This window comes from Geotrypetes seraphini, chromosome 12 (assembly GCF_902459505.1).
Source record: "Geotrypetes seraphini chromosome 12, aGeoSer1.1, whole genome shotgun sequence".
Taxonomy (NCBI): domain Eukaryota; kingdom Metazoa; phylum Chordata; class Amphibia; order Gymnophiona; family Dermophiidae; genus Geotrypetes; species Geotrypetes seraphini.
The window spans coordinates 19,113,870-19,141,105 of record NC_047095.1 but is presented as its reverse complement, the minus strand read 5'-3'; the positions used below and the strand labels follow the sequence as shown (position 1 = coordinate 19,141,105).

At 45.1% G+C, this 27,236-nt stretch overlaps 1 protein-coding gene across 4 annotated transcripts in view; it reads left to right on the top strand.

Moving 5' to 3' along the window:
- PTBP2 (polypyrimidine tract binding protein 2) overlaps nt 1-27,236 on the top strand; it is a 232,300-nt gene that overhangs the window by 59,884 nt on the left and 145,180 nt on the right. For 3 of the 4 annotated variants that reach the window (XM_033915943.1, XM_033915944.1, XM_033915945.1), the window contains one exon: nt 2,196-2,271. The exons of the other annotated variant lie outside the window; for it this stretch is intronic. In XM_033915943.1, the coding sequence (XP_033771834.1) occupies nt 2,196-2,271 (76 nt within the window). The remainder of the gene's footprint in view (nt 1-2,195; nt 2,272-27,236) is intronic. 4 annotated transcript variants of the gene reach the window in all.

Below are 27,236 nucleotides of genomic sequence, written 5' to 3'. Positions count from 1 at the left end.
AGCCGCCACAACATTACAACGGTACATAACCCGAGGACTCGTGTGTAAGTAGATGCCAAGATATCGCATGGGTTTTCGCATGGGAGGAATCTGTAACGTATCATGCCAGGGCTCCCACCCCATATCCGTCAGAGGTAACAGTTCGGATTTCGCACAATTGACATGAAGACCCAAAATGGCACCAAACTCAGCCACCAGACGGAACGCCACCGGTAGGGAAAAAAAGTATGTCTTATGGAGCGAAAAATACGGTAATATGGTTTAAGTGTTGAAATTTGCTCTGGTGCTCCACCATATTTGTCTACCTTTACACATTGGGATCAGTACCGTTGTAATCTTGTTCCGGTCGCCTTTAATTTTTGTGATATTTTATTGGCTCCTTTTGTTCTATTTTTGGACATGCTTAAAGCATTCCTCTTAATATTTTATTTTATCATAAATTTCTTAGTTATGACTTATTGCTTAAAAAGGTACTTTGACCAGCAAAAGATTTTATAATGATGCATACGCTGGAAATTTATGAATTTATCCAGGTAGAGATCGATTCCTATTTTAATATGTTATCTAAATATGCTATTTTAAAATTGTACCAACTGTTGAATTGTATCTTCCTGTGGTCTGTAATACTATTGTACCTTATAAGTGGGCCAGGAACTGAAATACATCATCATGTGTAATGACCCTACTAGGACATATTTAGCTGCCATTTTTTCTTATACCATTTACCCTAATGGTGGCCTAGCACTCCAAAAGACTTTTTAAACATTTTTTCTGGAATCACTTTTACTGCTTGTCAGCTAAAATAGTACTTAGAGCATCGTTTTAGTTTTACATTTGTTTCTTCTTTAAGGGCGTAGGTTGCCATATCCACAAAATCTTTGAAGAGACCATTTGGGTATGCATTTGACCCTTTATGACTATCACTGCTCATTTTGCTTTAATTGTCTGGCATTGGTACATTTTTACTTGTCACACACATATACCAATTTTCATCTCCACCTTAAGATCACACCATGGTCCTCCTTTTTTGGTCACCTATTGAAACACATGTTACTTCACTTATGCACAGTTCACATCTTGCTATCATGGTGGTATTTCAAATAGAATTGGGTCCAATATTGCATTCCCTGGAGCATGACATTTCATACACTTTTACCACCGAGCACCAATAATTCTCATAATATAAATTTTTACGTTAAATTACATTCAAATCCAAAATTTATATCCCTAGGACCCCTGAGGAAGATCTTTCAGGTCGAAACATGGACCGTGCTAGGTCTTCTTCATCTGATTTAAGTTGTGGATTAACTTTATCGTTCTTAAGATTGTGGATTACCCTCAAGTTTTAATAAAGGCTGCATCAGTGACATTGGATTCCACAGTTTCTTCTGTTTTGGGCTCTCACTCTTCTGTGGATTCAAGGGATCAATTTCTTTGATATTATTTGAACTCCATAAATATTTGGCAAGATTGTTTCACTGTTTTGATTGTTCATTGTTCTGCTCTGAAATTACAATAAACATGTTAAAACAGAGTTATAGTTTGGGGAGTTTCCCCATTCCCTTCCTTCACATCTGTTTTTATATAGGGCTATCACTTGCTTTGGTACAAACTGAAGGGGACAGCAGAACTCTTTAGTGAAGGAGGAGGGAATCAAAGGTTGGATGGATTCTTTCTGCACAGCTAACGAGCATGGACACATTACCCGTCTGTCCAGAATGACACATTTATCTACTAGAAGAGAATGGGATAGTAAACAAATAAAAGAAAGATGTTTGCAGGGTAAGAAACAACCATATATACTCGAATATAAACTAGGATTTTGGGGCCAAAAAATTGACCCCAAGGAAGGGTGCTGTGGGGAGGGAAGGAAGGAATGGTGCTGGGTGCAGTGTCTGACAGGGGATGGATGGAGGGAAGTGGGCTGGATGCAGAGCCTGGCAGGGCAGAACACTTGAATATTAAGCCGCCCAACTTATATTCGAGTCAACCATTTTCCTCCTTTTTTTGGGGGGGGAAGGGGTGTCTCTGCTTATATTCGGCTCGACTTATATTCGAGTATATACAGTAATCTTTTTGTACTTAGCGCACACTGTCTCTTGGTATTGTATCAGATTTTTATGGTTAATCTGGTTAAAAAAAGACGATTCTTTTAAGTAAAAATAGTTACTGTTTCTGTTTTCCTTGTATTATAGAGGGGCTCTGATGAACTTCTGTCTGGAAGCGTTCTTAACGGCCCAAATTCTAATATGAGTAGCATAGTAGTTACTGGTAAGTATGTTTTCCAGGTATTTTTTCTTTGATAGCACAGGCCAGCAAAAACAAACTTTCTTGATGCCTTGGGCTTTTGACCTGTTCCTGGAGTTATTTGGGGTACTAATTCAGAAAATTGCATTGGCTAGACTGCATTAGCTTTAGTTTCTTAGCTATGCCTTTGGGATAGTAGAGCCAAATATGAACATTGGGCAAAAAAATGATTGACCTCTGAGGAACTATATGGTGGTTGGAGGACAAAATGTACTCGATGAACCTTTGGTAGCACGAGATAGATAAAATCATACTGCTGCCACGACATATAAAGCTAGAACTAATGAAACAATTTGTAAAGCTTTAAATAAGGATGGTTCATGCATTGAATACATAACACATATGTTACCTTAGTAATGTGGGTTCGGTTAACGTACCTTTAAGGCATGGATATTTTATTGAGGCTAAGTTTTATGACTAGAAATCCGTGGCGGGAGCCGGGACTTCCCGCCCTTTGCATGCACGCGCTTGGTTTCCTTGTTGGTTACAGCGCGGCAGTAGCAGTGCGATTTCATGCTCGTACTTGTTCTCATTGTTGGGTTTCAGTGTAGCAGAAGTCCTGTTTATTCTGAGGCTGTCTTTCATCGGTGTTTGTCACGGCCATGTGCAGCTGATTGTGCAGGTGCCGGTTTATAGCAGCATGAGATGGGACATGTTTTTTCCGGCGCTGTGGGCCGTTCTTCTGGTTATTCCCTGAGTCTGATTTTATTTCTATGCAAGCCGCGGCAGGGTAAATTTTGCGGGGCTTGAATCCAACTATGTTTCTAGGAGCATTGATGCAGCGGCCACGTGTCAGTGAGAATCAGGCGTGCGCTTGGGTCTCCGGTGATGGCGGGAGAGCTGCAGCATTCCGGTAGTTTGTTTCCAGCTGACTTTGGTCAGGGTATGCCAGGGCTTCTCTCCTTTCCGGTTCAGACAAGTTGTATGTGTTTCACCAGCTTTGGGACATGCTTGGGCAGCTTTATATGTCTGTCTGTGTTCCTGCTGTACTCACTTGAAGGAAGCTGCTGTTTAATCGGACACTGGGGTTAGCACTCAAGGGATTTACTAGAGAGACTCTGACCTGTGCTAGGTCACCCAGTCTCGGTTTGTCTCCGGACTGAGGCGACATACGGCAACTCACGGCACGGTGAGATCAGCAGTAAGATAGTGCCCTCTACTTCACACAGGTATCTCATTGTCTCTCTTGGGGTCCCTGCAGATTAAGCCTTTGTCTGTTGGTAACTGTCCTTATTTGGGCCTCTGTGCTGAGCTGCATGTGTCTAGGAGTGGCACAGGATATATATGCCTAAAGGTAGTACAAACAGTTTCCATGTTCGGGCTGTCTCTATGGACATAATGACACTGCGCATCTTCCTGCGGCCAGGACTCTCTTTCTCTATTTCTGAGGGGGCCTGGACTTCAGATTTCCATGCTTATCACGCTGGGTTCTCCTGTCACCATTTTCTCATGGCACATGCTAGACGGGCCTCCTGACCAGACAGGAAGGGCTGTACAGCTCCTTTTAACCAGGAGCCAGTTACCTATTCTATCAAACCCGCGGAGGATCACGCGCTATGTGGCTGTTAGCCTCATCCCTGAAGCTCTCATTAGCGATGTGAGCTTTGTCTGATACCTGTAAGGATGCTGTTGGTTTCCACCGGGCGGTAGATTCAGCATCTTGATTGAGTCTAGTACGCATTCACTTTAAAGGACATACGTATTTCACTCATGTTGCATGGGGTTAGTGCTGTTTTCATGGTTCCAGTATATTCCTCTTTACATTGTGAAACTTGATTTTTCCTAGGAGAATCTTCTTGCAGATCCTACAGTCTCATCCTGCCATTCCCTGACTTTCTGCACTTCATTCTGAGGGGATCTTGACTTCTTCCAATGACTCTTCAGGCTTTCTCATGAGGGAGAAGACGCTATGATGTCAGGTCAGGGGGCTGTGAAAATTTTTCAGGATGCTTGCATCTTTGCATCCTCCTCAGGTTTCCCGTTCGTTCTTGGAGTCTCTATGTTTTGTGTTTCCCTTTTCAGTGTTACTGGTCCTCAGGACAGTTCTTGTAGTTCTTCGGGAACTAAGGGACGTTGTTCCACTTACTGCATGGTGCCCGAGACGGAGGCATTGGGCAGGCTGGATCCCATTCTGCTGAATTAGTTTCTCGGGGTTACACATTTCTGCAGACAACCTGGGAGTATATTTACATTTTCTCTATGGACTCCGAATCGGCCCTTGGTTTGCCTGCCTCTCTTGGAGCAGCGCTTTCGGTTTTGGCACATGCCATTTCGCCTACCTAAGGCTTCACGAACGTTTTAGGTGATGTGGGCAATGGTACCGTTTTGGCGCTACCAGGCGATTCATCTAATTTCTTCTTGACTGCCTGCTTGATTTGGACGATTTCCAGTCGGGCCATTTTACTGACACGAAAAGGGTGGTATCTTTTCCTCAGTTCTTTACACGTGCATCTTCGAATTTGCACAGTGCTCTTTTCTCCTGTACTATTTATAGGTATATCGGGGTGATGTGTTTTATTCATACAGGAGAGACTTTTTATTCATACAGGAGAGACTCTTTCCGGAGACTTGGGCGTGGGGTCTCGGTCTCAGATTGGTATTCTTCTTCGCTTACCATGACCAAGAGTATGGGATTCTGTACAGTTTCTGGGATCCATATTGCTGACTCCACTGGGAACTTCGGCTTGCTTTCCCCTTCTTACGCTACAGCAGTCGCTTTTGTTCCGGTGGTTCCCGGTATCTCAGGGCTCCAATTATTTGGTATGCTCCTCCTGCATCGCTCTGTATGATTTGGTGGCTCAGTGCGATTTCTCTTTTCAAGGCATGCCTCGGTCTTTGCTGGACTAGCTCATGACCACCGACCATCCCAGGCTGTCTGGTTGGGGGACTCGGTGGCTTCCATCCTCAGCTCCAGGAGTCTGGTCTTCAGAGGCAACTCAATACTTGTTCATTCTTCTACTCTTGAGCAGGGTCAGGCTACCTTTGTGGAGCTTCAGATCATTCTTCCGGATTGCCACTGAGGGTCCTTTTGGTCAGTATTAGGATGGGGGTATTTCTCTACAGCTTGGGAAGTAGGTGTTGTACTCATTGGCAGGTGAAGTTGTTCTGCTTCAATGGGTGGACTCTCATCTTCGTCTTTTATGGATCAGGATAAGAGTTTGGATAGACTTTCTCTCCGCGGAATCTGAGCATGACCCATTTCTTGTATGTTACAGTGTACAGCGCTGTGTACGCTCTGGAAAGTGTGCATGTTGGTAATAGTGTAATCTTCTGCATCCTGGATATTGAGATATGTGGCTCAGGCGTTCTAGCTCTTTTTATGGACGTGAGATCTCCTTGACCTAGACCTCATGGCCTCGTCTCTCAATTCTAAGCTTCCTAGCTTCTTCGGCAGGCCCAGGGAGTGGGAGTTAGAGGGGGTAGCTGCATGGCTCCTTTCTCGCCTCTGCCTTCTCTTTTTCAATGTTTTCCGCTGGCTGATGAGGGCTTGGATTTGCCACAGTATTTGTAGAATCTCTGGATTGGCGGCGCCATCCTTACTATGCGGATTTGATGAGTCTTTCGACAGCCGGACTAAGAAGTTTCCTGGTATCTCCGGCTTTGCTCGCCTAGGGTCCGATCAACATGGATATTTGTACTACTTTAGTATTACGATCTAGTTTTTTGAAAAATCTTGGCTGACGAGTAAGGGTTATGTGAAGCAGGTTGTTTCTTCTCTTATCCAGGTGCTACGGACGTCTTCTCCTGTGGCTTCTGCTTCCTTTTGGAGGTTTTTCCTTTCTTGGGTGCTTCTTAACGTTTGAACCACTCCAAAGTTCCTTTTTGGCACAAGTATATTGCCGAGGGCTTAGTGTTCAATTCCCTTCAGCTTCTAGTGCCATTCTTGGCTTGTTACAAGGGCTAGGTATATTGCTCTTCGCTTACTTCTCAGCTTCATGTAGTTCAGTTCCTAAACAGAGTGCGGTATATTCATGCGCCTCTTAGAAAGCCCGGTTTGGAGTACAATCTTTATGTACTTCTTCTCAGTTTACCGAAGGCTTCATTTCATCCTTGTCTTTTGGGACTCTAAAGGGCTGTGCCGTTGAATATGAGGTTTCTTGTGGCCATGGCTTCAGCTCTGCAGTTTTCTATGTTGCAGGCCTTGTTCAACGGGGATTCCTATTTCTGATTTCCGAAATATGGGGTATCAGTTCAAATGGTACCACTATTTCTTTCTAGGGGGGTGTCATCCTTTCTTTTTTGTCATGCTCGCTTTTCCTTCCTTCTTCCTGAGAGGAGAAATTGGGAGCAGTGCTTTTATTCACTGCATTTTTTGATACGTACGTAGCGTTCTCCGTGAGCTCGGTTTCTAACAACTTTTAGTTGTTTATATCTCCTTTTTGTATTCTTCAAGGGACGCCTCAAATGTATGGCGGCGTCCGAAGCCTCCATCGCTCGATGGGTCCAGGAGGACATTCTTTATGCTTGTTTGCTGGCAGGGAAGCGATTGGCGAAAGAACTTCATGACCATTCTGCCGGAGCGATGGCTACTTCTTGGGCTCGGCCCAGAGGTTTTTTTCCTTGGAGGAGATTTGTCTCGCGGCTAATTAGTCTTCCGAGAGTGCTTTCTCTCCGCATTTCTGCTTGGATGTGGGGGCGCATGCGGTAGGGGCGTTTTGTGCTTCGGTTGTTGCGGAGGCGGCGTTTGCTTCTCACCCAGATTGAGGATTGCTTTGCTACATCCCATTGGTCTCTGGATTCATCTGCTGCTGTTGCTAGGGAAGGAAAAATTATGTTCTTACCTGTTAATTTTCTTTCCCTTAGACGCAGCAGATGAATCCAGAGCCCCACCCTTTCTGGATATTGTCTCTCGGTTTTTTCTTTGCAACTTTCGCAGTTTGTTATTATGGCAGGTTGTTTTCTGTATTATTGCATTTTGAGATTTGTTATGGGAAAGAAGTTTTTTACATGCTATGCCAAAAATTGTGAACCTAAGAAACAACTGCCCAACAAACACATATGGAAATCAAATAACCAACATACATGCAAATGAAATACCAGCGGATATGTTCTGGAACTCCTTTCAGGATCTAGAATGGAGCAACTTCATAAAACTTTACAACAAATATACTAAATCAAACTGCATCCTTGATCCCTGTCCCCCCAATATTATGAAAGCAGCGCCATTAGACTTTAAACTAACACTGTGGAATAATATGACCAATAACTTCAAAAACGGAAAATTCCTAACGAAAAACGGTCACATTATAATCACCCCAATTCCAAAAAATCATAAACAATCCCTATCATTAGTAACTAACTATAGACCTGTAGCATCCATTCCATTCTTCGTAAAAATAATGGAAGGTTTAGTACACACCCAATTGATGGACTACCTTGATCAGTTCTCGCTACTACATGAAACCCAGTCTGGCTTCAGACCTCTGTTTAGCACAGAGACGGTGATCGCAGCAACCCTAGAATACTCACGCAACTTACTCAGCAAGGGACATAATGCCTTAATCATGCAATTTGACATGAGCTCGGTATTTGACTTGGTGGACCACAAAAAATTGCTACAATGTCTAGACGCAATCGGCATCGGAGGTGAAGTACTTGACTGGTTCCGAGGATTCCTCACATCCTGCACCTATCAAGTACGCTTCAACTGCAGCCTCTCTAAAACATGGAGAAACCCATCAGGCGTTCCACAGGGGTCCCCACTATCCTCACTACTCTTCAACGTCTATATATCTTCACTAGGCATGCAGCTGGCCCAACAGGGTATAAAAGTATTCAGCTACGCGGATGACTTCACAATCATTATCCCATTCAATACTTCTCCCTCCGATATCACCCCCACAGCAACACAAGCACTAAACCTGATGGAACAATGGACCTCAGAATTTAAACTGAAACTCAATTCAGATAAAACTAAATTCTTTATAGCCTCGCCACTCTCAAATATCACGACAAAATCATTACGCATAAACAATCTTAACTACCCCATCCAACCAACAATGAAGGTTCTGGGGGTAATACTAGACCAAGGTCTAACTATGAAAGACCATGTGGACTCCCTAGTCAAAAAAGGGTTCTTCACTCTCTGGAAACTTAGGTCCATAAGAGCATACTTCGACGCTTCAGTATTCAGAATACTGGTACAATCCCTAATATTAAGCCACCTTGATTATTGTAACATCACCCACCTGGCAATTTCCCAGAAGCAAATGCAGAGACTACAACTTATACAAAATGCAGCAGTCAGGCTGATTTTCGGGCTGAAGAAGTCCGATCATATAACCCCTTCCTACCGACTCCTGCACTGGCTACCAATAGAGGCACGCACGAAGTTCAAGCTGGGATGTCTATGCTTCAAAGTACTATCAGGTCTAGCCCCTAAATACATAACAGACCTCTTCTCATACCCAACCAACAGACATGAGAGAAGATTACACCTGAAATTCGTCTCCCCACCAGCCAGAGGATGCAAATATAAGAGATACCATCAACAACTTCTATCCTATCAAGCAGCCTTATGGGGCAAAGACTTAGATAAACTAATTACACACACAAACAACTATGGAGAATTCAGGAAACACCTGAAAACATACCTGTTCACAAAATACCTAGGCAACGAACAAGGACAATAACCCCCTTCGCAATCACTCCCCAAATCTGTTCTTGTAAACTGTTAACCCCAATCACTAACTTCCAACCCTGTGCAAACCGCAAGGTACTTCACGACCCTACAGTACATAACTGTTGTTATTATCATTAATGCTTTTACTATCAGATGTACATTGCAATATTCTTTGATGTAAACCGCCTAGAAGTCGCAAGATTGTTGGCGGTATATAAGAATAAAGTTATTATTATTGATGGTTACGGATGCTTGGGCAAGGAGCTATACTATATTTACATTAGAGGCTCTGGCAAAGATCCCTTTACAAAGTATGTATTCTTCCCAATTAATATTTCCAAATTAATAAACGTGCCTTTGCTTATTTCTAAATGGGTCTCTACCAGAGCCTTTAATTCAGTAGCATAATTAAATGAAATAACTACTTTTGAAGTTTATGGGGACGGGCAGAGATGGATTCGATTCCAGCAGGGACAGGTTTGATTTATGTCCCCATGCAACTCTCTAATCCTCAGTTCTACAAAATAGGGAGGCATACTATCTACTATCTCCAACCAAGGCAAATGCTCTAATTCACCCCAATAGTCCCAATTTTCTAAGAGGGCTAACAGGAGCCTCCTTGAGAGTTGGAATAGTGTCACAAGAACTCAAGGATATGACCCTCATGCACCACCTCAAGGACCACACTGGTCTGAGATAACCTAGCCTACCTCCAATAAAACAATAATAGGTGCCCACTAGAGAGAGCTTAAAAAAAAAAAAAAATCCATGCCCCTGAATTCACTCCTTGTCAACTCGCAAACTGCCCTAAATAGCCTGTCCCCTACATGGAAACTAGCTTTTTTAATGGCACCTATATGCAGACAGCTTCTGAATGACTTCCTTGATCTTTTATAATTTTCTCCAAAATCTTCTCTGAACAGAGAGTCTATCCCTTCAATAGCATCTTGCCTAACCATTTCTTCAATAACATGTTGGCTGAACAATTCTGGAGCTGCAACATGCAGTGGCCATGTTTTTCACTAGTGTCCAGATCAGGTAATACAATGCATTATCTAAAATATATGAATACTAATCCAAAATACCTCTGGATGATCCATCAGACCTCCTCAGGAGCAACTATACCCCTCTCTGGAAGACTCAGGCCATATGAACACCCAATATAACTGCCAGAAGAGCCAAGGGGGACATGTCAGAGGACTGATTCAACAGCAACTCCATTGTTCTGCACTGTTAACTGCTTAGGTACAGTGTCTGCTGGTATCACCTTTGGAACTAGTCTCGGCGTGTGGCCATCTTGCAGACTATCATCGGTCCAATTGTCTATTCATTGGATTTATATGAAAATATAAATCTTTGCACTGCTTCGGAGCTGTTTCCTCTGCCGCAGTCCCGCCCCTCTGATGTCAGAGGCAGGTTCGCGGCAGAAGAAACAGTTCTGAAGCAGCGCAAAAATCGCTAGCGATCTTGTCTGCAGGCTGCTTCTTTAAGGTAAACGGTACGGGGAGCCTGGGGGGGGGGGGGAAGCCGAACGCCAGGGGGTGGAAACGGACGTCGGGGGGGAACCAGAGGCCAGGGCGGGAAGCCGACAGAAACACGTCCCAACTGACCCTCTCCCCTCGCCCTCTAAAGTAGGTGCGGCAGCGGCCGGCCAGCAAGAGCAGTACTGCTGCTCCTGCTTGAGGGGGGAAGGTCAGCCGAATCGGGAAGCCGATTTTTTTTTGGTTTGTTTTGAATCGATTCTAATTGATTCAACTGAAGTGAATCAGTGAACCGATTTGAATCGGGCAGCACTAGTTGGCACCCCTTCTGCCATATTTTTGGGGTTTGGGTGGACAGGACGGTGGCTCGGGGGTACTAACGTGGGGGTGGGGGCTTTTTTAATTGGACAGAAAGTGTGTGTTTAAGTTGCACAGAACATCTGTTCCATTAAAATAAAAAGCAGAAACCCTGATAGCAGTGACAGGAGGCTGCTTTCCCTGTCTCTACTATTAGGGCTCTGCGCATATGTAAATCGCTCACTGAGTGATTGAGTCAGTGGATTTGCATGCAAACTTGATAGTGATTCAATTGCTGTTGGAAAATCAGCCAGAGAATCAGCCAACAGCGATTGAGTCGCTATCTTTAGTGAATCTAGCTATTAGTATTTAACTATTATACAGAACAGTGAAAGGTGCAAAACGTAAACATCAGCCTTAAAACACTCTCTCACACACACATGCATACACATCCATTCTTAACTCCTTTTTTTTTTTTTTTTGGAAGAGACTTTTGTTAGTATCTGAAAAGAGTACCTATCGGGGGCATAATCAGAAGTTTAAAACATCCAATAAAGTACCTAAGTCAGCAGGACATCCACGCGCTGATTTTCAAAACAGTTTTTTTCGAAGTCTAGTGGGACTTCTTAGCCGCTGTACGCCCAGTGTTTAAAGGGGCATATGAAGCCAACTGGGCAGGCTTAGGGGTGGTTTAAACTTTTGGCGTTTTGCGGCTATAATCAAAACATTTGCAGGACGTCCTAGATGATCGCTGGAGGTAAGTAAGTATAACCCCCCCCCAACACTCCCCCAGTATTCACTAATTCCCTGCTATCCTCCCAAATTCTGAAAAAATAGTACATACCTGTCTCTAGAACAGCATCATCTTTTTTGGGAAAGCCTAGTGGAGTAGCACACAGGTGTCTTAAGTAGTCTAGTGGGTGGGCTAGTGAACCATAGAGAGGAGGACCCAGGTCTGTAAGCCCCTCTAACCACTACATATTTAGAGAAACACGATATTCTTCATGATTGCCAGTCAGGGTTCTGATCAGGGCACAGTACGGAAACGGTACTCGCTTCTTTGATGAACTATCTCCACTGTTTATTCAGTGAAGGCTCAAGTGCACTGATCATTCAACTGGACCTAAGCAGCGCTTTTGATCTAGTTGATCACAAGATATTATTGGACTGTTTAGATTCAATAGGCATTTCAGGGAAAGTTTGGAACTGGTTTGAGGGCTTCTTAAGAACAAGACGCTATCAAGTATTTAGTGAAGAAAGTTATTCTTTTTCCTGGAGCAATTCTTGTGGGGTACCCCAGGGTTCCCCACTATCACCTACTCTATTTAATATCTATCTAGCCCCATTGGGAACATTGATGCATAGTTTGGGAGTCAAATTTTTCATCTATGCAGATGATATTACTATAATCCACTTTTCCCTAGCAACAGCAGCAGATGAATCCAGAGACCAATGGGGATAGCCCACATCTACCAGCAGGCGGAGATAGAGAAACTAATTAACAGGTGGTCCTATTGGCTGGCACTCCTCCTGTTTCATCAGTATGCTCTATCTCCCAGCAGGGGAAAGTCGCTGTTCCACTAGCTCCTGAATTCTGGCTGTGGCTGGATAAATATTTTCTCCTGTTGAGGTTTGCTCTTCAGTGAGGCAGCAATTATATTTCTCCTGTTGAGGTTTGCTCTTCAGTGAGGCAGCAATTATATTTCTCCTGTTGAGGTTTGCTCTTCAGTGAGGCAGCATTTATATTTCTCCTGTTGAGGTTTGCTCTTCAGTGAGGCAGCAATTATATTTCTCCTGTTGAGGTTTTCCTCTTCAGTGAGACAGGGTGTCCGGCTGGACGGTGCCGGCTTTAGAGGTTACACTTGGGCCCCCCCTTGTCCCTGCCTCACCCTCCCTCCAGTGATAGAGGGGTTAGCTGGGTCTCTAATTTTTCTTCTTTCCCTTGAAAAAAAAAAAAAAAGAAAGAGACCATTTGCTATTTGCAGTTATGCATTCTCAGGGGTGCTCAACCGGTGTCTGCCGGGGTCTGTCAGTCCTGTAAGCCTGGTTGTGAGTATCCCTTTGTTGCATTGCCCTGCAGGTTATATTATTTTGCGGTTGTCTTGGACCTACGGATTTGTGTTGGTTTTGTGCTTGTTCTGGAGTACCTGCAGCTGTGCGGTCGCGTGCCTTCCAACTAGCTTTCCTCATCTTCTAAGCCTTGTTAGGGCAGTGAACATGTATGGGGAGTTTTTCATTTGCAATGTGTGCTTTTTTCAGTTCAGGCCTTCTGTTTGGTGTCTTGGGCACTGTTGTTCAAATCGGTGTTTTCCCGCGCGCGGGAGCCGCGAGCTTGTTTTTGTGCGTGGACGGGAGAGACCTGACTTTTGCGGCCTGTTCGCTGGGGCTGTCCTGTGCGCAGTGGGTGCCGCGGCGGTGTTCAAGCCGCCGAGTGAGTCGCGCTTGTGGAGTCAGTGCCTTTCAGTGAACGGGTGGCTCGCACTTCTGCTCTGACGCTGGCGGCGGAGCCACTGCGTTATTGGCGCCTGTGTTCAGCTGCGGCCTTATCTCTGCGCCTCCCCAGTCTCCCTGTTCTGGTCCTGACTGTGTCGGGGGTTACATGTACAGTTGCTGTTCACGCGGCGGTGTGACTCTCTCCCGAAGTGCTTCTTTGGGGTCTGGGAGCCATCCTGCCTTGCCTGAGGGTGCTGGAGAGGGAGTCCATTCGCCAATTGGCCCCTCGGTTACAGCTTGTCACGGCACTGGGTCAGCAGGAGGTGCTTTGCCGCTGGGACGGTCAGCGGCGGGGGAGGGATACCCGGGTCTTGGTTCGGATCTCTCCTCCTGCATTCCGGGGTCCCGGTATGGTAAGAGTTCTGCCTGTTGGCTGTTGCCTCTTATTTGCGCCTTGGGGTCGCGCTGCTGGTATCAGGTGGTGCGATTACAATATTTCCTTGTCATATGTATGTCTATTATATTGCTGGAGAGTTTAAGTGATTTTGTACACTTACTGATGATAATACAAGGGATATAGAATTTACAAAAAAAAAAAAGAACAAATAAAATAAAAATAAACCGCCTTGTACTGGCGTGCTGAGTTTCCTGTTGGGGCTACACGCTCTTAGTAATGTGGGGTTACCTGGTGGCACCTTCACTTTTCAAGCGGGCAGGACTAGGTTTTGTTTGTATCTGGATCAACGCAGGGTCCTGTGTTTTTTGGGATACTCAACAGCCTTGTGTGGCTATCGTCTTTTCCTGACGTATGTTAATCAGCTCCCCTATTTCTTTTTTTCCCCTCTTCGCATTGTTATGCGCGGGGTCGTTCCCTGGTAGCCATGTGATGACCGGCTCTCTGAGAGGGGAGACAGGGCTGTTTGTCAGTTTGCATCATCCCTGCAGTGTATTTTGGACAGGATGGTTTCTCTTTCTGCCTGCCAGGTACATGTCCTTCGCTGAGGGGCACTGAACTCAGTTTTGGGGCGGCAGTGCTAGATGCCCTGGCGGAACTTATCCGCTTATGGTAGGGGGAATACCTTTCTTCCTTTCCTGTGCTTTTCATGTTCCTCCGCTGTTGCACAGGCCTTTCCGGCGTTCCCCTATTTCATGGTAAAGGATACTCCGCTCCGATTCTTTCTGTATCCAAGCGGCGTGCGGTCTCTCTTTTCCAATCTGGCCCCTAAATGGGACGGTCTAGTGGCCTTGCTGGTATATATTGTGTCCGATATATCTCCATTGGATTGATAGCACCTCACTCTGGACAACCTGTCTTTGCAGCGGTGTCCCGGATGAACGCTTTTCCGGTTTCTCTTCCAGTCAATTGTTAAATTGATCTAGCAGTTCCTGATTGACCCTCCCTGGTCCCGCCACATACTTCTTTTACCCATGTATTCTCCATGGCAGTGCCGAGGCACCCTCTTGTTGTAATCCACCTAGACTGAGAGGTATTGGCGGGATAGACGGCATCAATTTAATGATATATTATGGAGGGGTGGCAATCATGGATTCAATACCTTAGCAGTTAGTTGCTTGTCTCTCTTTGGGCAGCGCTTTCGATTTTGGCACGTGCCATTTCTCCTATCCAAGGTTCAAGAAAATTTTAGAAAATGTGGCCAGAGGTACTGTTTTGGCGCTACCAGGTGATTCACCTAATTTTTTCTTGACTGAATGCTGGATTCGGACGTCTTTCAGTCGGGTCATTTGACTGACACGAACAGGATGAAATTTGCACAGTGCTTTTTTCTCCTGTACTATTTATAGGTATGTCGAGGAGATGTTTTTTTGTTCCTATGGGAGAGACATGTGTTCTTCCTAGAAACTTGGGCGATGGGTCACAGTCTCAGGTTTGCAGGCTTCTTTGGTCACCAAGACTCAGAGTATGGAATTCTCTTGTTGACCGCGCTGGGAACTTCGGCTTGCTTTCCCATTATAACGCTACAGCAGTCGCCCTTGTTCTGGTGGTGCCCGGTTTCTCAGGGCTCCAATTAGTTGATAGGCTCCTCATGCATCGCTCTGTATGTTTTGGTGGCTCAGCGAGATTTCTCTTTTAAAAGGCATGCCTCGGTCTTTGCTGGACTAGCTCATGGCCACCATACATCCCGGGCTGTTGGGTTGAGGGGACTCGGTGCCTTCCATCCTCAGCTCCAGGAGTCTGGTCTTCAGGGTCGACTCCGTACTTGTTCATTCTTCTACTCTTGAGCGTGGTCAGGCTACCTTTCTGGAGCTTCAGACCCTTCTTCCGGAATGCCGCTGAGGGCCTTTCAGTCGGTATTTTGATGGGGGTATTTCTCTACAGCTTGGGCAGTAGGTGCTGTACTCCATTGCCGGGTACAGTTGTTATTCTACTTAGATGGGTAGACCCTCATCTTCCTCTTCTGTTGGCAGATCATTTTAGGGGTCAAGAAAAGAGTTTGGATAGACTTTCTCTCCGTGCAATCTGACCATGACCCATTTCTTGTATGTTACAGTGTTCAGCACTGTGTACGCTCTAGTTAATGTGCACGTTAGTGATAGTGAAATCTTCTACGTCCTGGATATTGGGAATTTTGGCTCAGGCGTTCCAGCTCTTTTTATGGACGTGAGATCTCCTGGTACTAGACCTCTTGGTCTCGTCTCACGATTCAATACTTCCTAGCACAGGGAGTGGGAGTTAGAGGGGGGAAACAGCGTGGCTTCTTTCTCACCTCTGGTTTCTCTTTTTCAGTGTTTTCCCCTGGCTGATGATGGCTTGGATTTGCCATCTCAAGCTTGCTTTCTGGGCACTGTATTTGTAGAATTCTGGCTTGGCTAAGCCATCCTTGCTATGCGGACTATGACGTTTCCTGGTATCTCCGGATTTGCTCACCTAGGGTCCGATCGACATGGATATTCGTACTACTTTGGTATTACGACCTTGCTTTTGAGAAGTCCTGACTGACGTGTAAGAGTTATGCGCTGCGGGTTGTTTCTTCTCTTATCCTGGCGCTACAGACGTTTTCACCTGTGGATTCTGCTTCCTTTTGAATACTTCTCAACTTTGCACTCTTACATAGTTACTTTTTAGCACCGGGGTATTGCCAAGGGCTTAGCGTTCCATTCCCTTCAACTTCAAGTGTTATTCTTAGCTGGTTATCGGGGCTAGGTATATTGCTCTTCGATTACTTCTCAGCTTCATGTAGTTCCGTTCCTAAACGGAGCATGATATATTTGTACACCTCTTAAAAGCCCTGTCTGGAGTGCAATCTTCTGGTACCTCTTCGCAGTTTCCCTTAGGCGTCATTTCCTCCTTGTGCCGTTGACCACGGGGTTTCTTGTGGCTTTGGTTTCGGCTCTGCAGTTTTCCGAGTTGCAGGCCTTGTTCAGCGGGGATTCTTATTTCTGATTTCCATTATCTGGGGTATCAGTTCAGTCGGTACCACAATTCTTTCTAGGGGGTGTCATCCTTTCTTTTATGACTAGCTCACTTTTCCTTCCTTCTTCCTGGGAGGAGAAATAGGGAGTCGTGCTTTTATTCATTGCATTTTTTGATAATGCATAGCTTTCTTCGAGAGCAAGGTTTCTAATGCCTTTTGGTTGTTTAGATCACCTGTTTTTTTATTATTCACGGGACGCCTCGATTTTCTGGCGGCGTCCAAAGCTGCCATCGCTCGATGGGTCCAGGAGGACATTCTGCTTACTTGATGGCAGGAAAGCAATTGGCGAACGAACTTTATGACAATTCCGCCAGTGCGATGGCTACTTCTTGGACTCGGTCCAGATGTTTTTTCCTTGGAGGAGTTTTGTCTCGCGGCTGCTTGGTCTTTCGAGAGTGTTGTTTCTCAGCATTTCTGGTTGGATGTGGGGACACATGCGGTAGATGTGTTTAGTGCTTTGGTTGTTGCGGAGGCGGCGTTTGCTTCCCATCCAGATTGAGGATTGCTTTGCTACATCCCATTGGTCTCTGGATTCATCTGCTGCTGTTGCTAGGGAAGGAAAAATTATGTTCTTACCTGTTAATTTTCTTTCCCTTAGACGCAGCAGATGAATCCAGAGCCCCACCCTTTCTGGTATTGTCTGTCGTTTTTTTCTTGTGCAACTTTCGCGGTTTGTTGTGGTTGATAGTTGTATTCTGTATCATTGCCTTTTGCGATTTGTTCTGGGAAAGAAGTTTTTTACATGCTATGCCTATTGCTGGTTACGTGTGCTTGGGCAAGGAGCTATACTGATGAAACAGGAGGAGTGCCAGCCAATAGGACCACCTGTTAATCAGTTTCTCTATCTCCACCTGCTGGTAGATGTGGGCTATCCCCATTGGTCTCTGGATTCATCTGCTGCGTCTAAGGGAAAGAAAATTAATAGGTAAGAACATAATTTTTCCATGGCCTTTACAGGGGAGATAAAAAACCAAATTTCTTTAGTACCAACTCATTGAACAATGGACAAAGAGGGCAAAACTTAAATTGAACCCAGAAAATCAAAATTTTTTCTGGCAAGCCCTTCAGACAATATAAAAGAAAAAGAATTACATCTGAATGGCCAAACCTTTTTAATATCCGCTTCGATAAAAATTTTAGGCGTTATATTGGACCGCTATTTAACTTTGGAAGATGAAATAAATAATCTAGTAAAAAAATGTTACATAATCTTGTGGAAACTTCGGATGATAAGAAAATTTTTTGATAATACATCATTTAGATTGCTGGATTATTGTAATATTTATCCCAGGACAAGCAGGCAGGCTATTCTCACATGTGGGTGACGTCATCCGACGGAGCCCCGATGCAGACGCCTCACAAGCAGACTTGCTTGAAGAAATTAGAATTTTTGAGTCGCCCGTACCGCACATGCGCGAGTGCCTTTCCGCCCAGTACACAGGGCGCATCTCCTCAGTTCTTAGTTTTCCGCGGAGCCGAGAAGTCCGTCTTTGACTCTCTGCATTCAACTTTGTTCACTTTGCCTTCTCTTCGACCGCGGTTTGTGTTTTTTTATTCACGAATCGCTGTTTTCATTTGTTTAAAAAAAACAGCAACATTTTTTTACCTTCCATTCGTTCTCCGGGACGGGCCGCAGCCCGTGTGCTTTGACTTTGTGGCGGCTATTTTTCGGCCTATGTCCCGGCCTGCTACAGGATTTAAGAAGTGTAGCAAGTGTAGGTGCATGATCTCTCTTACGGACCCTCACAGACGCTGCCTCAAGTGCCTTGGGCCGAAACATCATCCAACCTTGTGCCTGCCTTGCCTAACACTTCAGCCTCGAGCATTCAAGCATCGTTGCATTTTGGTGGATAAGCTCTTCGTCATGGAGTCTCCATCTGATCCCTCGACTTCGAAGGCGTCTTTGACCTCGACTTCAATCGATGCTCCTTTGGCTCCTCCTGTTTCCACCTCGAGTCTCATCAAACCTTCATCGTTTGCAGCGGCTTTTGCTTCGACGTCACCTGCTGCCTCTTCCCCTGTTTCCTCATATCAGATAGCTCAGTAGTCGGTTCCACCGGTGGTGATTAAAGTGTCCAAGTCGCACTCTCACACTACCTCGAAGGAACCTCCAGCCAAGGCAAGTGGGCCAGTTTCAGACGCGGAACCCACCTTGCCTGCTTCTTTCCAGACCATATTGGAGAAGCAATTCCTTCAGTACCTTACCATTATGGGTCCTAAACTGCTTCCTATTATCCTGCCTGGGCATTTAGCAGACTCCCGCGAGGTCGAGCCGCTTTCTATGTCCCAGCCGGGCCTTCACACTCTTTACAGGGAGCAGAGTCTCTGCGAATGTCTGGTCTGCCATCCAAGCATGAAAAGCAGGGAGTAGATTCTTTGCGAGTGCCTCGACGAGAATCCTTACACTCTCAGCAAGGAGCAGAGTCTTTGCGAGTGCATCGAGGTTCTTCTTCCAAGCCTCTGGAGCTTCGATCTACAGCCTCTAGCCCTATTCACACGTTGGCATCGGCTCCTTGTGTCTCCAAGGCGAAGTCTCCTCGATCCTCGAGATCTGGTTCTAGACAGAGCTCTCATCGTTTGAGGCCTTCATCGAGGCATTCTTCCAGGCATCGTTCTTCGCAGGATATTCCCTCTTCCTCGAAGCCTTGTTCTACTCTGACCTCGACCAGACCACCGACTCCTTGGTCGAGGTCTCTGATGCTGGACCTCGAGGATGTTCCAGTCTCAGTTGCCTCGTCCAAGTCACCAGGTTCCTTCGATGCTTTTTTCCATGCCGAACCTTCTTCTTCGACACAGGCTGCCTTGACATCCTCGAGTCCTTCTTGAGACCAAGCCTTACCAGATCAGCTTTCCTTTTCATCTTTTTTGCGACAGATAGCTCTGGATTTGGACGTGAAATTGGATACTGGCTCCAAATATTCTAAGGAATATCTAGAAGTCATGCATCTCTCTCAACCTCTGGCTGAGAGTCTCAAGCTTTCTCTTTATAAGCTCTTAAATCAGACTTTTGCTCGATGCATGGAGACTCCTTTTTCCATACCAGCAGTTCCAGGAAAGTTGGACTCGAGGTATAAAACTGTGCATCACAAAGGTTTTGACAACTCGCAGCTTTCTCATCAATCCCTGCTTGTTGAATCTTCCTTGAAGAGATCCCATCCTTCCAAGTTCTATGCCACAGTTCCTCCTGGGAGAGAGGGGAAAACTATGGACAAATTTGGATTTCGCATCTACCAGAATGCTATGATGTCCTCTAAAGTCCTCAACTCTAATTTTCATTTCATTACCTATTTTGAATTTCTTCTTTCCCTTCTGCCGAAATTTTTGGCTTATATGGACAACCAAATACATTTTGAGTTTCAAGAACTAATTGCTAGTTTCTCTCAATCGCGTCTCTATCTCCTTCAATCATCTTAGGACGCTTTTGAGCTATCTGCCCGAGCAGCTGCTTGCTCAGTGGCTATGCGTCGTCTTGCCTGGCTTCAAACCATTGACATGGACTCTAATCTTCAGGACCGCCTGGCTAATCTTCCTTGTCAAGGCAACGACCTCTTTCATGAATCCATCTAGGCGGCCATCAAGAAGTTATCTGACCATGCAAAATCATTTGCTTCCATCGTCAGACCCAAGCCAAAGCCGACTCCACCCAAGCCTACATGCCCTCCTTTCATCTATCAGAGGCGTTTTCCTCCAAAGCCGGCTCCTTATACTCGTCCTCCTTTGAAAAAGCAGCATCCTCAGAAGCAACAGCAATCCCAACCTTCTGCTGCACCTAAGGCTTCTCAGCCTTTTCGACTGTTTAAAACAGAGCATAACCTCCGTGGTTCTGTCTCTGTCGGAGGTCGTCTACATCATTTTTACCACCGATGGACGGTAATTACATCCGACCTCTGGGTACTTACCATCATCAGGGAAGTATACTCTCTTCATTTCACTCAGCTTCCTCCAAGAGAGTATCCTTTCAATCCATCCCAGACCGCCCTTCTTCTTCAGGAAGCTCAAGCTCTGCTTCATCAACATGCCATCGAGCCTCTTCCCCTGAAACAGCAGAACAGGGGGATCTACTCCCGTTACTTCCTTGTTCCCAAGAAGACGGGCGATCTGCGACCCATTCTGGATCTCAGGGCTCTCAACAAATTTTTAGTCAAAGAAAAGTTTTGAATGTTGTCCCTGGCATCTCTTTATCCCCTTCTCGAGCAGAACGACTGGTTATGCTCTCTGGATCTCAAAGAGGCCTAAACTCATATTCCCATCCATCTGGTCTCCCGTCAATACCTCAGATTTCGGGTGGGGAATCTGCATTACCAATACAGAGTTCTACCCTTCGGCCTGGCCTCGTCTCCCAGAGTGTTCACCAAGTGCCAGGTAGTGGTAGCAGCAGCTCTACGGAATCATGGTCTTCAGGTATTTCCCTACCTAGACGACTGGCTCATCAAAGATTCCACATCTCAAGGGGTTATTGTAGCAACCCAACGGACTATCTAGTTCCTTCAAAGTTTGGCATTTGAAGTCAACTTTCCCAAATCGCAACTTTACTCCTCGCAGAATCTGCAATTCATTGGAGCTGTTTTGGACACTGTCCAGCTCAGAGCATTCCTTCCTCAACAACGTCTGGAGGCTCTTCTACACCTTTGTCACACAGTGTCTTCCTGCTCTTCCATCTCGGCAAGAAACATGATGGTTCTTCTGGGTCACATGGCCTCTACAGTACACGTGAATCCTTTTGCCAGACTTCACCTCAGAATACCTCAGTGGACCCTGGCATCTCAATGGACGCAAGTTTGCGACCCTCCTTCGTGACACATTTCAGTCACTCCTTCCTTCAAGAAGTCTCTCCGTTGGTGGATGCTCTCTTCCAATCTTTCCAGAGGCTTGTATTTCAAACGCCCCCTCATCAGAAGGTCCTCACCACAGACTCTTCGACCTACGCTTGGGGCGCTCATATCGATGGTCTCCGTACTCAAAGCCTCTGGACCAGTACGGATCGTCAGTGTCATATCAATCAGTTGGAACTCAGAGCGATCCTCAAAGCTCTCCATGCTTTCAACATCTCCTTCACGACATAGTAGTCCACATTCGCACGGACTACCAAGTCATCATGTATTATGTCAACAAACAGGGAGGGACAGGGTTTGCCTCCCTTTGTCATGAAGCTCTGGAGGTTTGGGACTGGACAATCCGCCACAACACCTTCCTCAAAGCTGTCTACATTCAAGGGGCGAAGAATTGCTTAGCGGACAACTTGAGTCGTCTCCTGCAACCTCACGAATGGACTCTCCATTCCTCGCCTCTTCATCACATTTTTTCACAGCGGGGAACGCCACAGATAGACCTCTTTGCAGCTCCCCACAATTACAAACTGCCTCAGTTCTCCAGGATATACTCTCCTTACCGCCTCGAGGCAGATGCTTTTCTTCTGGAATGGACAAATCTTTTCCTCTACACATTTCCTCCATTCCCTCTCATTCTCAAGACTCTGGTCAAATTGAAGAACGATCATGCCACCATGATTCTAATCGCTCCTCAGTGGCCGAGACAACCCTGGTACTCCTTTCTACTTCAACTCATCAGCAGGGAGCCATACCTTCCACCAGTTTTTCCTTCTCTGCTTACACAGAGTCAGGGATCTCTGCTTCATCCCAACCTGCAGTCTCTACATCTGACAGCCTGGTACCTCTCAACATAACCTTTCTTCAGTTTCTCAATCTGTAAGAGACATTTTAGAAGCTTCTAGAAAGCTCACAACTAGAGAATCTATCATCAAAAATGGACTAGATTTTCTATATGATGTTTTTCTCATAAGGAGCCTCAGCATTCCTCCTTATCTTCTGTTTTGGACTATGTTTTGCACTTATCCAATTCTGGCCTCAAGTCTACGTCTATCAGAGTCCATCTCAGTGCAATTGCGGCTTTTCATCAGCCTATTGAAGGGAAACACCCTTTCTGCTCATCCGGTGGTTTCCAGATTCATGAAAGGACTTTTCAATGTCAAACCTTCTCTCAAACTGCCTCCTGTGGTTTGGGACCTCAATGTTGTCCTTTCTCAACTCATGAAGCCTCCATTTGAACCAATTGACGAGTCAGTGAGCTGCAAGCTTTAGTTACTGACCCACCTTTCACTGTGTTTCATCATGATAAGGTGGTTCTTCGTACTCATCCGAAATTCCTGCCTAAAGTAGTCTCAGAATTTCATCTCAACCAATCCATTGTACTTCCAGTGTTTTTTCCAAAGCCTCATTCTCATCTTGGAGAATCAGCTCATCATACTTTGGACTGTAAACATGCTTTGGCCTTCTACTTAGAACACACCAAACCACACAGAACTGCTCCTCAACTTTTTGTCTCATTCTGCTATGCCCAGGCTGGATTACCCCTTCACAGTAAAGTCACAGCCTATAAAGTCAGAGCAATGGCAGCTTCAGTAGCTTTCCTCAGATCTACACCTATTGAGGAAATTTGCAAGGCTGCTACTTGGTCCTCGGTTCATACCTTCACTTCTTACTACTGTCTGGATATTTTCTCCAGACGGGATGGACAGTTTGGCCAAACAGTGTTACAAAATTTATTCTCCTAAGTTGCCAACACTCCCACCATCCCATTTTGGTTAGCTTGGAGGTCATCCACATGTGAGAATAGCCTGCCTTCTTGTCCTGGGATAAAGCACAGTTACTTACTGTAACTGGTGTTATCCAGGGACAGCAGGCAGCTATTCTCACAACCCACCCACTTCTCCTGGTTGGCTTCTCTACTAGCTATTTGAACTGAGGAGACGCGCTCTGTGTACTGGGTGGGAAGGCACTCGCGCATGTGCAGTGCGGGCGACTCAAAACTTCTAGTTTCTTCAAGCAAGTCTGTTTGTGAGGCGTCTGCACCCGGGTTCCGTCTGATGACGTCACCCACACGTGAGAATAGCTGCCTGCTGTCCCTGGATAACACCTGTTACAGTAAGTAACTGTGCTATCTGGGATCTCATAAAAAGTTGCAAAAGAGATTGAGACTCATACAGAATACTGCGGTCCGCCTAATTTTCGGGCTGAAAAAGTATGACCACATTACTCCATCATATAGAGAGTTGCATTGGTTGCCTTTTGAGGCTAGAATACTATTTAAATTTGGTTGTACTTGTTTCAAAGTGCTGTTTGGCATGGCACCTGCCTACCTGTCTCTATGCTTTGAAAGTTATAAACCCAACAGAATTACCCGAGGGCAATATTTATTTGTTATTCCACCCATCAAACCTTATCGATATAAGAGATTTTTTTTTTTTTTTTAACTTCTTTATTCATTTTTAAAACTTACACAAGTGTACAAGATTACTTCCTTAACAAACATTTACAGAAACACTTGAAAATATTATCTCTTATCATCATACATAGATAAACAATTTAAATCCCTTTCCACCCACCCTTCTCAATTAATTTAAAGGAACATATCATATAACATTCATATATTTAATTATACAATACTGATTCTTACCTAATTCCTCCCCCCAAAAAGAAAAAATATTGTCAGTGAGAAAATGATGTCTACTCGTTACAGTAATTTGCCAATGGTTCCCAAATCTTTATAAACTTATTATAATTTCCTTTTTGCAAAGCAATAACTCTTTCCATTTTATATATGTGACAGGGAATTCCACCAAAATGAATAATTAAGATTGGTATAATTTTTCCAGTTATTAATAATATGTTGGATGGCAACACCTGTCATTATCAATAAAAAGTTTGTTATTACTTGAAGAAATTTGACTTTTAGTTTTCATTGACATGCCGAACAGAATAGAATTATAAGATAAAGCTACGTGATTTTCTAGAAGACAATTTATTTGAGACCAAATAGATTTCTAAAAGTTCATAATGCAAGGACAATAAAATATTAAATGATCCAACAACCCCGCTTCCAAGTTACAGTGCCAGCATCTATTAATAGATCTATTTTGGATTAATAGATCTAATTAGACTTAGAGCTATCCAACTTTTGTAAACGAACTGGGATCCAAAAAGCTCTATGTAACAGAAAAAACCAGGAGAAGAAAAAAGCATTTATTTCCTACAAATGAACGAAGACTAGGGAAGCTAAACTAGAACATAGGGCGAGGTCTGCAGCAGTCAAAACGGCAGTCAGGGAGGCCAAACTTTGAGTGGAAGAGACTCTGGCAAAGAACATGAAGAAAGGGGACAAATCCTTCTTCAGGTATATTAGTGATAGGAAAAAGAACACAGACGGGATAGTACGCCTTAGAAAACCAGATGGGAACTGTGCAGAATCAGATTCCGATAAAGCAGAACTACTGAATGAATACTTCTGCTCGGTCTTCACCTGCGAGGCACTGGGGCACGGTCCGCAGTTGCAGGAAAGGCTCAACGTGGAAGACCTGTTTCAGAATTTTGAGTTCACACCTGGCGACGTCTACTACGAACTGGCAAGACTCAAGGTGAACAAAGCCATGGGACCGGACAATCTACACCCCAGGGTGCTCAGTGAGCTGCGTGATGTCCTGGCAGAACCGCTATCAGGACTCTTCAATCTCTCCCTAAGTTCGGGGAGAGTCCCCATAGACTGGAAAACAGCTAACGTCGTTCCACTGCAAAAAAAGGGTTGCAGGGCAGAGGCTGCAAACTACAGACCGATGAGTCTCACATCAATAGTATGCAAACTCATGGAAACACTAATCAAACGTAAATTAGACGCAATCTTGGATGAGGAGAATCTATGGGATCCCAGTCAACACGGATTCACCAAGGGTAGGTCCTGCCAATCCAATCTCATCAGCTTCTTTGACTGGGTAACAAAACAGTTAGACTTGGGAGAATCCGTGGACGTCGTATACCTAGACTTCAGCAAAGCTTTCGATAGTGTCCCGCATCGCAGGCTGTTGAGCAAGATGAAATCAATGGGGCTAGGAGAAACACTAACTACATGGGTCAATGACTGGCTGAGTGGCAGACTTCAGAGGGTGGTAGTTAACGGTACCCTCTCTAAAACATCGGAGGTGACCAATGGAGTACCGCAGGGCTCAGTCTTGGGCCCGCTCCTTTTCAACATATTCATAGGTGACCTAACTCAGGGGCTTCAAGGTAATAATAATAATAATTTATTGTTTATATACCGCCAAAGCCAAGGTAGTTCGAGGCGGTTCACAATAAAGAAGAGCTGGACATACAGCGAAAAAACAATGAAGTCTTTGAGTACAATACAATGCAGTGCAGTATAGAAGAGCTGGACATACAGCGAAAAAGAAATAATGAAGTCTTTGAGTACATGGCTGTTTTTATAGAGTAAGGTAACCTTGTAGGGACGGGTTTACAATAAGAGTAAGTCAAAGAGGAGCAGGTCGTACAGAGGGGTAAGCAGTGAAGGTTTTGGGAGAACTTGGTCAATGGGAAGTAAATCGAGGAGATTTACAAAGAAGGGTAGGTCATACAGTGAGGGGAAGTAGTGAAGACTTTAGGCATTCCTGGTCACAAATCCGTTGAAGAGGTCAGTTTTGATTAGTTTCTGAAGTTGAGGTAGGATGAGGAGTGCATGATGGTGCTGCTTAGCCATTCGTTCTGTAAGCTTGCTTGGAAGGCAAACGTTCTGTCAAGGAATCTTTTGTATCGGCAGGTTTTTATTATAGGGTTGCTGAACATGCGTATTCTGCATGTAGGCCTGGTGAAGTGGTCTAGTTTGAAGTGGGAGACCAGGTACAGAGGGGGCAAACCGAGAGTGGATTTGAAACAGAGACATGCGAATTTGAACAATACTCTTGCCTCCAGGGCTGACGATGCTAAACTATGCAATATAGTGAGAGATGGTAATTCACCCGATAGTATGACACAGGATCTACATTTGTTGGAGCTTTGGTCCTCGACCTGGCACCTGGGCTTCAACGCTAAGAAATGCAAGATCATGCACCTCGGCAGCAGAAATCCGTGCAGAACTTACACCTTGAATGGTGAGACCTTAGCTACAACTTCAACAGAACGAGACTTGGGAGTGATCATCAGCGCAGACATGAAAACTGCTGATCATGTGGAGAAGGCTTCATCTAAGGCAAGACAGTTGTTAGGTTGCATCCGCAGGAGTTTCGTCAGCCGGAAGCCTGAAGTCATAATGCCATTATACAGAACCATGGTGAGGCCTCATTTGGAATACTGTGTGCAATTCTGGAGGCCACACTACCGAAAAGATGTGCTGAGAGTAGAGTCGGTGCAACGGATGGCCACCAGGATGGTCTCGGGGCTCAAGAATCTATCGTACGAGGAAAGGCTGAAAAATTTGCGGCTGTACTCACTCGAGGAACGTAGGGAGAGAGGAGACATAATCGAGACATTTAAGTATATTACCGGCCGTATCGAGATGGAAGAAGAGATTCTCTTTCTCAAAGGACCCTCAGCCACAAGAGGGCATCCGCTCAAACTCAGGGGCAGGAAATTTCATGGCGACACCAGGAAATATTTCTTCACCGAGAGAGTGGTTGATCCTTGGAACGAGCTCCCGGTGCAGGTGATCGAGGCAAACAGCGTGCAAGAATTTAAGAGCAAATGGGATGCCCATGTGGGATCCCTTAGAGGGTTAAGCCAAGGGAACCTGTCACCAGGAGTGGGATCCCTAGGATAGTAGACTTGGGGGTTGGTCAGTAGAGTGGGCAGACCTGATGGGCTATGGCCCTTATCTGCCGTC